General features: G+C 41.6%; 1 protein-coding gene across 2 annotated transcripts in view; it reads right to left on the reverse strand.

Annotated features, from left to right (window-relative positions):
• The window catches only part of slit1a (slit homolog 1a), a 101898-nt gene that overhangs the window by 21768 nt on the left and 65980 nt on the right, over window positions 1–14150 (reverse strand). For both annotated transcript variants that reach the window (XM_084093304.1, XM_084093303.1), the window contains exons 18-27: window positions 11669–11812; window positions 11122–11265; window positions 9554–9720; window positions 8899–9031; window positions 6697–6765; window positions 6397–6468; window positions 6237–6308; window positions 5077–5148; window positions 2496–2659; window positions 24–148 (exon numbers count right to left, since the gene is read on the reverse strand). In XM_084093304.1, the coding sequence (XP_083949430.1) occupies window positions 24–148; window positions 2496–2659; window positions 5077–5148; window positions 6237–6308; window positions 6397–6468; window positions 6697–6765; window positions 8899–9031; window positions 9554–9720; window positions 11122–11265; window positions 11669–11812 (1162 nt within the window). The remainder of the gene's footprint in view (window positions 1–23; window positions 149–2495; window positions 2660–5076; window positions 5149–6236; window positions 6309–6396; window positions 6469–6696; window positions 6766–8898; window positions 9032–9553; window positions 9721–11121; window positions 11266–11668; window positions 11813–14150) is intronic.

Raw genomic sequence — 14150 nt, forward strand, 5'->3', positions numbered from 1 at the left:
GGTCACGTGTTATGTGCGCTCACCTTGAATCCCTCAGGACAGATGCACCTGTGTCCGTCCGTCTGGTCCGCCTCGCAGCTGCCGTGGTTCAGACAGGGGCTGGACATGCACGGGTTACACTTCGCTAGTATCGCAGTGTCCACTTCACCTGCGCACACAGACACAACAAGTCCCGCAAATATCATTATTTTTGGTTTTCAATGGTTTTCCTGCTTGAATGTTGATTATTTCCCTCATATTCTCCATTGTTGCGGCTCCTCTCTTCCCAGTCTGTCAGTAACGCTCTGTTTACTTCCTGTCTCTATGAAGCCCCTCCTTCTGAAAAGCACACTGTGCTCTGATTGGTCGGCTGGAGCAGTGTGTTGTGATTGGTCGAGCGCTTCAAGTGTGTTTGGGAAATGTCCCGCCCCTTACCATAACCACCAGTTTAACACACTACTAACTAACTCAACCAGGCCCCGCCCCTTTATTCTGCATATGAATTATTATAATGAGGAATATTGTGAAGTGTGAAAACTCAAGATTTCAGAAACAGTGACACTGATATAGAGAATAACGCTCTGGTTATAGGCAGGATGGCGAGACCATCAAAGCCTGCAAATCTCCAATTGTTTTCAAAGAAGTGATAGCCATAAGAAAAACCATCTTTAAAGTCAGAAGCTTGTCAGCCACCGACTCAAGAGGTTCAAAGGGCGTCTCAACCAGACCCTCAAGGACTAAAGCTAAGACTAAAGCTAAGTCCCTTGAAGGCCTCAGTGGGCGAGCAGAGGACGCTTCCCAAGGGGCTCCCCATCAATCCAGGCGTGGCAAGCCGATAAAGCGGCCACATAAACACAGGAAGTCCAGGACTGAAGCGATCTGGCAGTTTACTGGATCTGCATTACGTGCAGTGCACCACGTTTCAAAGACACCCCATGTACTGTCATAACTTCCTCTAGTGGAGGGAGCCCTAGCACTGAGAGTGGTCTCTGAGACATCAGCTGAAAACCCAGTGTCCGTTAGATGAAGATTCCACAACTCCACAACGATATTATTCCCTGCGTTAGAGACTGAAGGTCCTCCTGTTCGGTATCGCCCAGTGCGAGTTGTCGAGGAGAGATATCATTTCCGAGAACCAAACTCTGTTCAGCGCTATCAAGTAAGAGGCAAGGCCCCTTGATGACGAACCTTGACCAGGACTCCTAAGAGCATGGTGATTTAGAGAGAGCAAGAGGGGACATTACACTGTTCCTTGAGAAGGCAAAGAGGTCACCTCAACTTCATAAAAAAAACCCTTTCCAAACCCGCTCTCAAGGGTGTAAATCTGGAAAACAGGAACTTGTCCTGACCTTGCACAGTCCGCCTTGCAATTTATCGACTGTAATAGCCTGGCTCTTCTAGCCTGGGGGGGGGGGGGGGGGGGCGGGGGGGGACATGCTCTATGGCCCCTTTGTCCAGAAGAGATTATCTTGCGCCTACTCCGGTGTTACGGTAGTGGGAACCACGCCATTAAAATGAGGACGGCGGTGTGTTCCTTTCTACTGGCTTTAGGACCCAAAGAGCGATCCCCGGCAGTAGCTTTCACGCTGCCAAAGTCTATTTAAAGGGGTACCAATTTTCATTGGGGTCTCCAACATTTCACTGGAAACCGCTGCCCCCGAATCACCAGAGGTGGCGTGATGATACAGAGGTTTTGTGAGGGTGTCTGGTAGGAGCTGATTGATGTATCTGACATGCCTCGTCCCAAAGGGGCACACCCCCACAGACCTGGGCACACCCCCACAGACCTGGGCACACCCCCACAGACCTGGGCACACCCCCACAGACCTGGGCACACCCCCACAGACCTGGGCACAAACACCCCTCTGGACTTCTGTCTCAGGTCTATTATGAGGCTGGTGAGCACGACAAGCCAGTCCAGTCTTCACTCGCCACACGCTGCTTTTGAGCCTTTCTTTCATCTGGTCCAAAATAATCTTTATTTGAAGCGTCACGTTACTTTCAAAAGGTGATTTACTGTATTTTGATCACTACTGTAGACATCAGTGTTTATATCTGAACTATAAACTTTTATCCAATAATATGCAATATACAATAATATGAATTATTATAAGAAAGAAATAATTATACTGTGTGGTTGGAAGATTGTATATATATTTATATATATAAACGAGATATAAAAATAAAAGATAAAAGTTTGAGAGTTTGTGGTTTAACCCATCATAACCATCTTTATAACCCAGCTTCATGGATTTATCTTTAACTTTTAGTAACAAAACGTTGTTACCTGAAATTTTTCATGTTCATTTTAAGTTGATGTACTCAAATAAAAATTAAATAAAAATGAATAAAAACTATATAGACATAAAAAATTATAAAAAAGGGCAAAAACACAACTAAATTTAAAATGAAAATAAAAATAAATTAAAAATATCAATAAAAATCATAATATCCTCAGTGATAGGGAAATATCACCGCTCTCGACACTGACGGATCCTTCACTCCCCTGATCTCACCTTGGCACTCGAACCTCTTGGCCGGCGTGGTGAGCAGCAGTTTTCCCAGCATGCCGTGCGGCCCGACACAGCGCGCGATCCCAGGCTCCTTGTATCCGGTCTTCACCCAGTCGGAGAGCCAGCGCAGGCGGCAGTCGCAGTACAGGGGGTTCGCACCGATGGCCCTGAGAACACACACACACACACACACACACACACGCTCCAGTCAAACCAGCAGCAACCCAGTGCAAAATGAGATGCTTTTGAAAGCGTGTATTTGAACAAAACCTGTCTGTGTCTATCACACAGAACAAGCATTAATGAGCACAGCCCCTCGTCATTGTTCCTGTCACCCGTTAGCATGAACATGCACCGAACTTCGATCTAACAGTCTGGTCTCGAAAGTAAAAACTCCATTCATTTTCTTCATCGGGAAATTGATTTTTAACCCTTTAAAGACAGCCCTACTGTGAACTACGCAGTTGATAATCGATGGAATCTGCTTCGGTTGAAGTCTCCAATCCGCATGATTTTAGCTTGCTTCTTTTTTTTTTTAAATAATCATGTTTAACAGCAGAATTTGTGGTGAAAAACTACATTACCCATGATGCTGTACAGAAAATCCCACCAATCAGAGAGTCAATCTAATGAGGAGGGACTGGCATTTTCTGTGTTGAATTTCTGTAATACTTTGGCTTTATACTTCAACATTTTAGCACTTTGATAAGAAAATCTTATTTGTATAGATAATATCCACATGCTTCTTTGGTAACTGGTCGAGCAGGCTTACTGGCTGGAGTATTACATCTCTAATAAACCCCAATATGTATTTCATGAAAAGATAAATGTCTGAATGCACGTTTCATCGAGGGTGTATTACTGCATCATCACGGCTAGATGGCGCTGCAGGTCCGGACCATAAACTGCTGCAGTGGCCAAACAAAGAGTTTCAATTCTATTCAACTCCTCTAAATAAAGAAACGTCCCCAGAGGCTGCGTTACTGATTTAAAGGGACTGTTCACCCAAAAAAAAAAAAAAATCTAAATTCTGTCATCAATATCGTGTCAAAATATAACATACAAAAATATCTTAATTTGTGATCCAAAGATAAATGGATTTTAGTACAGGTTTTATAGGGTGAACTATATTTTATATTTCTGATATGTTATTTCAGTAACAGTTAATTTTATTTCAAGCAACAGAAATGTTATGTTTATGTTTCAGCTCATTACACATTAGACTAACTAACTAGGCTATTTAATCAGAAATCACCCATCGCCAGTATTCAAGTGATGTGTGTGAGAGACGTGTGTGTGAGAGACGTGTGTGTATCGACTGCTTTCCGTCAGCTTCATCCTATAAGATGTAAGAGCTGTTATAACAGCACACGTGTGTGCAGAGGGACACGCAGGGTTACACTCGTCCTCCAGGTCACACAGAAGAGACGCAGTGACGTGAAGATGTTTAATGGATCTGAAGACAGACGGACTGAACCCTGGTGTGTGTTTACACCGCTCTAAACTGCAGCTTAAAGGGATAGTTCACCCAAAACTTCAAATTAGCCCATGATTTACTCACCCTGAAGTCATTCTAGGTGTGTATGACATTCTTCTTTAAGACGAATATAATCAGAGTTATAATAAAAAATGTCCTGGCTCTTCCAAGCTTTATAATGGCCATTTCTGTTTTGAAGTCCATAAAAGTGCATCTATCCAGACAGATGCAGATGCATACATATGCACTTTTATGATGGATAGATGCACTTTTATGATGGACAGATGCACTTTTATGATGGATCGATGCACTTTTATGATGGATAGATGCACTTTTATGATGGATAGATGCACTTTTATGATGGATAGATGCACTTTTATGATGGATAGATGCACTTTTATTATGGATAGATGCACTTTTATTATGGATAGATGCACTTTATGATGGATAGATGCACTTTTATGATGGATAGATGCACTTTTATGATGGAAAATGCACTTTTATGATGGATAGATGCACTTTTATTATGGATCGATGCACTTTTATGATGGATAGATGCACTTTTATGATGGATAGATGCACTTTTATGATGGATCGATGCACTTTTATGATGGATCGATGCACTTTTATGATGATAGATGCACTTTTATGATGGATCGATGCACTTTTATGATGATAGATGCACTTTTATAATAGATGCACTTTTATAATAGATGCACTTTTATGATGGATAGATGCACTTTTATGAAGGATAGATGCACTTTTATAATAGATGCACTTTTATGATGGATTGATGCACTTTTATGGGTTTCAAAACAGAAACAGCCATTCACTGCCATTATAAAGCTTGGAAGAGCCAAGACATTTTTTATTATAACTCTGATTATATTCGTCTGAAAGAAGAATGTCATACACACCTAGAATGACTTGATGGTGAGTAAATCATGGGCTAATTTTAATTTTTGGGTGAACTATCCCTTTAAGGCAAAGCAGATGTAAAAGACTTTTCGGTTTCTGCTGATTTTAAAGCCAGTGTGTTCAGCACTATCAGTGTTACAGTGCTCAAATCCATCAGATGACGCAGTGTGTGTGTGTCTCTTTACTCACAGATGTGACAGTGACGCAGCGTCGGTGAAGATCCCATCAGGCAGCTCTGAGATGTCATTGCCATGCAGAGACCTGAGAACCACACGAGACAGAAACACGCTAGAGAACATCAGACATCTTACACTGCACTGGGAAAAACAATTCAGTAAAATTTACGGTTAAAAAAATGGCCGCTGTGGTTGCCAGAAATTTACCGCAAAATTTCAGGTTTTACAGACTTAACTTAAATTTACAGTAAAAAAAACGTATTTCATTATCTGATATAACGTTAATTTACCGACATATTGTAGCACTAATATCTGTTTTGTACCACTGTAATACACTGACAGCCACCAATCACAGTGGAGATGAGAGTCACATGATGAATCAAAGCTCATCACAAACAGCTCTTCCACAAGCTGAGAAAGTTTTGATCTTTTGCCGTTGCGTTAGAACTGGTCTCTGTTGTCGCTTGTGGAACCAAATGTCGGCTGGTGTGTGTAAACGAGCAGATTAAGAGCTGGCAATATTATAATAAGATCCTCTTCATACGTCAGAAGGAGAGCGAAATCTGATCGGCTTATTTTTCGTCATGCTTGCAGAGAAAGGCTCAGTAAAACAAAGTTACTGAGTTTCACTTTTCACGTTTTCAGGGTTGGTAGAAGCACGGGGGACCCGATTATAGCACTTAAATATGGGAAAAAGTCTGATTTTTCGTGATATGTCCCATTTAAGTTGGAAATTGAATTTTCAGATCTATGCTCAAAAAGTGAATAAATGGATTATAAATATGTAAATATAATTTAGTACCATAAACCCCCCTAAAAATACAAAATATTAAATCAGGGTTCCCACACCTTGGTTAAATGGACGGTTCGGAGTAAAATCAACCTAGGGTCCTTTGCACTATGACCTCGAGCCAAGATCAGTTCACTGTTGATTCAGTTTAGTTCAATAACATTGTTAATGTTACAAAATTGATCAGTTTTGAATGAATTTGATTCAGCTATAAAACAGAAGACAATAGTGTTGTTATTCAGCTCAGTTCAGTTGGAGTTGTTCATAGTTCAGTCGGATCAGTGGATGGTAAGTTTGACACTAGAGCTGAAGTGCATCAGTCGTACATGAGTGTTGGAGACAGTGTAAAGTGTCTTTAGTGCCAGTGATACAGAGATACGTACAGCAGGCGGAGAGACCGGAGACCCCCGAAGGCCAGAGTCGGGATACAGCGAAGAGCGTTGTAGCTCAGGATCCTGCAGGACAAGATCACACACATCCTCCAATCAGATTTGACTTTCACAGCTGAGATTCAGCATGACATTAATGTGGTTCATGACGTACAGGGTAGTGAGCTGACTCATGTTGGAGAACGAAGAGTTGGTCAAGGAACTGATTTTGTTGTTACTCAGGTCTCTGAAACAAAAGATCATCAAACCAGCGGATGAACGGCACTGAAGACGACAGCTTACATCATATTATTATCTTATAATGAGAGAGAGAGAGGGAGAGAGGGAGAGAGAGAGAGAGAGAGAGGGAGAGAGAGACAGAGAGAGAGAGACAGAGAGAGAGAGACAGAGAGAGAGAGGGAGAGAGAGAGAGGGAGAGAGAGAGAGACAGAGAGGGAGAGAGAGAGAGACATACACTAGCTGCAGGTTTTTGAAGTTGGACAGCTCCTTTGGCACCGCACTGAACTGGTTTCCGTCCAGGTACCTGCCGACACAAAACCATTCGAAGAACATTACTGCAGCTGTTTCTCACACAGTCTCACTCACTACTAAATGTTTGTTTTAGTTGGTGTTGCATCATTAAACAGTTTAAATGCAACTCTACGTATAAAACATAACGGCTACAATTCAATTGCATCAATAAACTCTTGTTTTTACCCGACAAACTTGATGCGCATAAACTACGATGGAAACACATTAACAGAGTGAATCCCCCAAACTCATGTGACTTTGCCTCAGCGTCAGCTGTGATTGGATAACTGGAGTAACCAGTGGACCAATGGCGTCGCAGCATCTCTAATGTTAGTTTGGTGTTTCTGAAACGACGGAGTCGAAGTGTGTGATCAGAATGAATTGGTGTAATTCCCTCCAGAAGCGTCTCACACACACGAGTGTGTTCCCGAACACCAGCATCCGAACGCCGGAGAACACGACAGCGTTTACTGTGTTTCGTCTGACGCTCGAGACACACTCGTTTATGATGGAGGGAAAACATTTAAAATAAATACATATAAATATTTTTTCAGTATATAAAGTGTGTGTGTGTGTGCGTGTGTGAGAGAGTTATTAGTCTGCGTGTGTGTGTGTGTGTGTGTCTGTGTGTGTGTGTGTGTGTGTGTGAGTGTGAGTGTGTGTGTGTGTGTGTGTCTGTGTGTTTGTGTGTGTGTGTGTGTGTGTGTGTGTGTGTGTGTGTGTGTGAGCCTCTCCACAGCTGGAGCCGGAGGTCTAATGACGGGCTGTTGGATCGGCACACCTGGACGGCTCTACTGTCAGTGAGAGCGCGAGTAAATGAGAGGTTTTCACGCTCTGAGGGACGACAGGCGTCTGATGTGTGTCACTCCCACTCTAAAACACACTCATTACACACACACACTCAAACCGCTTCATCCGGGACCAGAACACTTCCATCAGGTCCCGTTCAGGTCACGCTATTTTGTTCATTGTTAGTTCATGTCAGCTCTGGTCCATTCAATATTAACTTACATTCTTACATTAAAGAGTTTTTGTAACGAGCAACAATACTCAAAAAAATATTTAGGCCTAAATTTAAGAGGGACTGCGGATGAAAATGAGCTAAATTTGGCTAAATCTTGCTTTTTTCATGTATTATTAATGTGAATTGTCCCTGATTAATTAAACAAACAAGTAAATAAATAAAGAAAAATAAGTAAAATTTTCTAATCCGAGTAGCTCCGCCCACTGTGAAATCTCATTGGTTCTCATCTTGATACACATTAACATGACATATGCTCTGATTGGCTGTGAATTTGTCACTTGATGTCAAGTACACCTGGCTGCAGCAGACCCATACCTACCCATACCTCCTCTGATTGGCTCGATCGTCTTTCATAGGCAAACATGATGTGTTCGTGGTCGGTGTAGGACGGAGTATATGTCGTTCAAATCATAATTTCATAATTGTAGGCTAACGTTGTATTGTCTGTACATTATATTAAAGACTACATTTCCTATCATGTATGCCTATGAAAGATGACCGAGCCAATCAGATTGAGTGTGCAACTACAGCCAGGTCCTTCTGGTTAGGACCACAGACTGTAAAAAAAATGGACGTAGTGTGTGTGATGTCACCTGTAGTGTTTCTGAAGAGCATTTCTGAAGCCCAAAGTGGGCGGAGCCGGCCGTCGCCATCTTGGCCGCGCGTCACTCCCGGATAAACGAAAATGTGCAGCGAGTCGGATTAGCTGAGGTGACGTGACGCTAACAGACAGCAGACAAACGGCTAGTAGTGACATCAGCGGCAATCCACCATTCACTCAAGTGGCCACGCCCTTAATTATGCAGAACTATAAGGCTTAATTTAAACAGATGAGTTATAAAAGAAATTCACCCCCTCACAGTCGTCATGAAGGGCAACATTACCTATATAGACCAAAGCCACTTTTTGTACCAGACTGTAAACATGTTTTTCCGCTGTAAAGTTGGGCATTTTAACATGGGGTTTTATGGGATTGAGTCTCTTCTGCAGCCGGTCTCTAGTGGCCAGTCGATGAACTGCAGTTTAAGTCACTTCCGTGTTGGACTGAAGAGAGACTGTAAGGTTGCCGCTTGGCTAGGACGCGCGGTGTAATGGTTGTGGCTCACTGTGGCGCAGACTCACAGCTCGGTGACGTTGCGAGGAATGCCTTTGGGTAAGAGGTGCAGGTGCTTGTTGCTGCAGCGCACCACCGACTCCAGACAGGAGCACTCGCTGGGACACTGGACCGGCGGAGAGCAGCTCGCCTCCTCGTGATCTGAGGGAAACACCAGCGTTAGCACTCGCACAACACTGCGGATACACACACACACTTCCCTGGATTACACTCAAACCAAAAATTATTCAGACACCAGATATTATTTTTGATTTTTTTCACTAGTGTGATCAGGACACTATAGTTCAGGTATGTAAGAGCAAAATAAAGTAAACTGTGACATATTAAACCCAAACACTCTTCATACAGCGACTACCAGTGACATTTATACACATTTGGGAGCAAAAATGATTCGGACACTTTGACTTGATCATGTTTTGCTGAAGTGTGTTTTCTTTAATTGCTAATGCTCTTTTTACACACAGACTGAACAAAATGAAGCATTGCTTGGTGATTGGTTGAGCTAAACTGGTATTATCTAATTGTGTAGTTAAATTTAACAGCTGACAGATATTCAACATAATTCATGTGTGAGACAGTCTAACAGAAGGACGGAGCTAACTGTGATAATGTGAGAAATGTTGAAGGTGTCTGAATAGATGTTGGTTTGACAGTAGATCCCACCGTCTTCGCAGCGGAAGTCTGGCAGAGCGACGTCCTGCAGGGGAATCTCCTTGAGGAAGGCGGGCCGCTGGCAGCGAGGGTTCCCTGTCACGATCTTGCGGTTCCTCAGCCAGACGCTCAGCCAGGACAGGCGGCAGTCACAGTTGAACGGGTTGGCCAGCAGGTTTCTGCCACACACACACACACACACACACACACACACACACACACACACACACACACACACACACACACACACAGATATTAATCAGCCTCGTCTGCAGGACCAAACCAAAGCCCCTATAAGGCAAGTCATGTCACTCGGCGGCCATCTTTGAAACGCCTCTTAGAGTTTCATCTCTTTGAATGGGGGAATGATTCGAGCTGCAGTGATGCAATGACTTTACCAGCTGGCGATCGGGGTTTGGGGGTAAATGTGTTTTTTTATGTGTGCCTTTCTTAAAATAAGTGAGCTAACTTTGGCATTTTTGCGAGAGTACTGGCCAATTTTGGGAATGGAATGAATAAAATTCCGTTATATAGCGACCCTGGATACATAGCATCCAAAGGTTCAAAGTCTCGACACGATCCAGCCGAGGAATAAGAGTCTCATCTAGACAAACCATCGGTCAAAAAAAATGTTACATTTATATACTTTTTAACCACAAATGCTGGTCTTGCACTAGCTGTGATGCGACACGCATTATGCAATCAGGTTGAAAGGTCACGCGTGTTCCGGTTCAGAAAAACTCATTCATCTCATTCTCAACTTCAAAATCATCCGACATCGTTGTTTTACCTTTTAATTTTTTTGTAAATGCCGTTTGTCTTAGTCTTTGGACGTTGGCTTTGTAAACACTGGATCTGTTCTTCCTCCTACGTCACGCTTGACCTTTCAACCTGATTACGTAATGTGTGTCTCATCTCAGCTAGTGCAAGACCAGCATTTGTGGTTAAAAAGTTTATAAATGTTTATTTTGTTCTAAAATGTCCGCTGGTTTGTCTAGATGAGACTCTTATTCCTCGGCTGGATCGTGTCGAGACTTTGAAGCTGCACTGAAACTCACATCTGGACCTTCGACCCGTTGGACCCCATTGAAGACACTATATGGAGAAACATCCTGGAATGTTTTCCTCAAAAACCTTCATTTCTTTTCCACTGAAGAAAGAAAGACGTGAACATCTTGGAGGACGAGGGGGAGAGTGAATCATCAGGAAACTTTAACTCTGAAGTGAACTACTCCTTTAAAGGAACATTTCATTTTGCAAATATTATGGGAATGTTACTTTTGAATATTCTCTGAACGTTCCGAAACAAGTAGAATAAATATGTATAAACAAATGTATAAATAAAGTTTTTGTGCTAATGCTTTGAGAACATTATTAAAGGCCAGATAACTTTGAACGAACGTTCTATTAACGTTACTGGAAGAACGTTTGTTCATAACGTTCCCTGCCATCGTTCCCAGCTCAAGTTACTGGTTTGAGGAAACGTGTGTCTATCAGCTCATGCTAACGTGCGTGTCTCTATCAGCTCATGCTAACGTGTGTGTGTCCATCAGCTCATGCTAACGGCGGTTTGTCCGTACAGGGTGGAGAGGCTCTGCAGCGTGTCGAAGGCTCCCGGGGTGATGGTGCTCAGCGTGTTGTCGTACAGGGACAGCAGACGCACGTTGTGCAAGCCCGTGAAGCTGTTGTTGTGAATGCAGCCGATGCGATTGTTCCGAAGCATTCTGGAAAACACAGAGCATGCGGATGAACTCAGATGAAGAACATGCGGTTTCACTTTATTTTGATGGTCCCTTTAACACAATCTGTTGTCTGGAAGTAACATTACACCTACATGTCTACTAGCTCTCATTAGAGTGTTAGTTACGCATTAATAGACTGGTAGGGTTAGGGTTAGAATAAGTTGACATGTAGTTGCAAAATGACTTATAGTCAGTAGAGTGTCTGTTGGAGGACCGTCACAATAAAGAGTTTGCAGATATTAAGCAGGCAGTCTACTAATACTCTAATGAGAGTTAGTGGACATGTAGTTGCAAAGTTACTTATAGTCAACAGCACGTTCAAAAGGGACCATGAAAATAAAATACTGAAAATGCTGCATTATGACAGTGTATGAGTGAAGCTCACAGCATGCGCAGGCCGTCCAGACCCCGGAACATCCCACTGTGAGCCGCGTCCAGCTGGTTGGCCGTCAGGTGCAGCTCACTGACCGAAGACGCCCCTTCAAACGCGCCGTCCTCGATCTCAGAGATCTTATTGTTGCTCAGGTTTCTGCGGATCGAAGGGGAACATTAGTAAAGAATCACAACCAGTGACACGGACAGACATGAGAGCGGTAGGGTCGGGAATCGAACACTTGAGGTCAGGGATCGGATACTTGTTATAAAAATAAAATTTCGATTCCTCTTATCAATTCTTTTGTGAGCATTTCAGTATGACTTTAGACTGTTTTCTGTGTTGCAGGCGTGTGTCACAGTGTTTTGGATCAAATATTTTGGAAAAACTTATATCAAGTATTTGATATCAATATCAAGTATTTTGGAAAATTTTTATCCGTGCAGCTCTTAAAGTGACAGCACTAATATTCCTGCTCTATAATAACACTCATATTCCCGCTCTATAATAACACTCATATTCCCGCTCTATAATAACACTCATATTCCCGCTCTATAATAACACTGATATTCCCGCTCTATAATAACACTGATATTCCCGCTCTATAATAACACTGATATTCCCGCTCTATAATAACACTGATATTCCCGCTCTATAATAACACTGATATTCCCGCTCTATAATAACACTCATATTCCCGCTCTATAATAACACTGATATTCCCGCTCTATAATAACACTGATATTCCCGCTCTATAATAACACTCATATTCCCGCTCTATAATAACACTCATATTCCCGCTCTATAATAACACTGATATTCCCGCTCTATAATAACACTCATATTCCCGCTCTATAATAACACTGATATTCCCGCTCTATAATAACACTCATATTCCCGCTCTATAATAACACTCATATTCCCGCTCTATAATAACTGTAATATTCCCGCTCTATAATAACACTCATATTCCCGCTCTATAATAACAATAATATTCCCGCTCTATAATAACAGTAATATTCCCGCTCTATAATAACACTGATATTCCCGCTCTATAATAACACTGATATTCCCGCTCTATAATAACAGTAATATTCCCGCTCTATAATAACACTGATATTCCCGCTCTATAATAACACTGATATTCCCGCTCTATAATAACTGTAATATTCCCGCTCTATAATAACACTCATATTCCCGCTCTATAATAACACTCATATTCCCGCTCTATAATAACAATAATATTCCCGCTCTATAATAACAGTAATATTCCCGCTCTATAATAACACTGATATTCCCGCTCTATAATAACACTCATATTCCCACTCTATAATAACACTCATATTCCCGCTCTATAATAACTGTAATATTCCCGCTCTATAATAACACTCATATTCCCGCTCTATAATAACTGTAATATTCCCGCTCTATAATAACACTGATATTCCCGCTCTATAATAACACTCATATTCCCGCTCTATAATAACACTCATATTCCCGCTCTATAATAACTGTAATATTCCCGCTCTATAATAACACTGATATTCCCGCTCTATAATAACACTCATATTCCCGCTCTATAATAACACTCATATTCCCGCTCTATAATAACTGTAATATTCCCGCTCTATAATAACACTGATATTCCCGCTCTATAATAACACTCATATTCCCGCTCTATAATAACACTCATATTCCCGCTCTATAATATTCCCGCTCTATAATAACACTGATATTCCCGCTCTATAATAACACTCATATTCCCGCTCTATAATATTCCCGCTCTATAATAACACTGATATTCCCGCTCTATAATAACACTGATATTCCCGCTCTATAATATTCCCGCTCTATAATAACACTGATATTCCCGCTCTATAATATTCCCGCTCTATAATATTCCCGCTCTATAATAACACTGATATTCCCGCTCTATAATAACACTCATATTCCCGCTCTATAATAACACTGATATTCCCGCTCTATAATAACACTGATATTCCCGCTCTATAATAACTGTAATATTCCCGCTCTATAATAACACTAATATTCCCGCTCTATAATATTCCCGCTCTATAATATTCCCGCTCTATGATAACACTGATATTCCCGCTCTATAATAACACTGATATTCCCGCTCTATAATAACACTCATATTCCCGCTCTATAATATTCCCGCTCTATAATAACACTAATATTCCCGCTCTATAATAACACTAATATTCCCGCTCTATAATAACACTAATATTCCCGCTCTATAATATTCCCGCTCTATAATAACACTAATATTCCCGCTCTATAATAACACTAATATTCCCGCTCTATAATAACACTAATATTCCCGCTCTATAATAACACTAATATTCCCGCTCTATAATAACACTAATCAAACAACACAAGACAAAGAGAAAATTCACTTGTTCTTGACTGAATAACTTTTGTAACTATATTTGTAATGTATATTTTATTTATAAAGTGCAGTGTTATTTTACAT

The sequence above is a fragment of the Abramis brama genome (genome assembly GCF_963993115.1).
Source record: "Abramis brama genome assembly, chromosome: 19".
NCBI lineage: Eukaryota > Metazoa > Chordata > Actinopteri > Cypriniformes > Leuciscidae > Abramis > Abramis brama.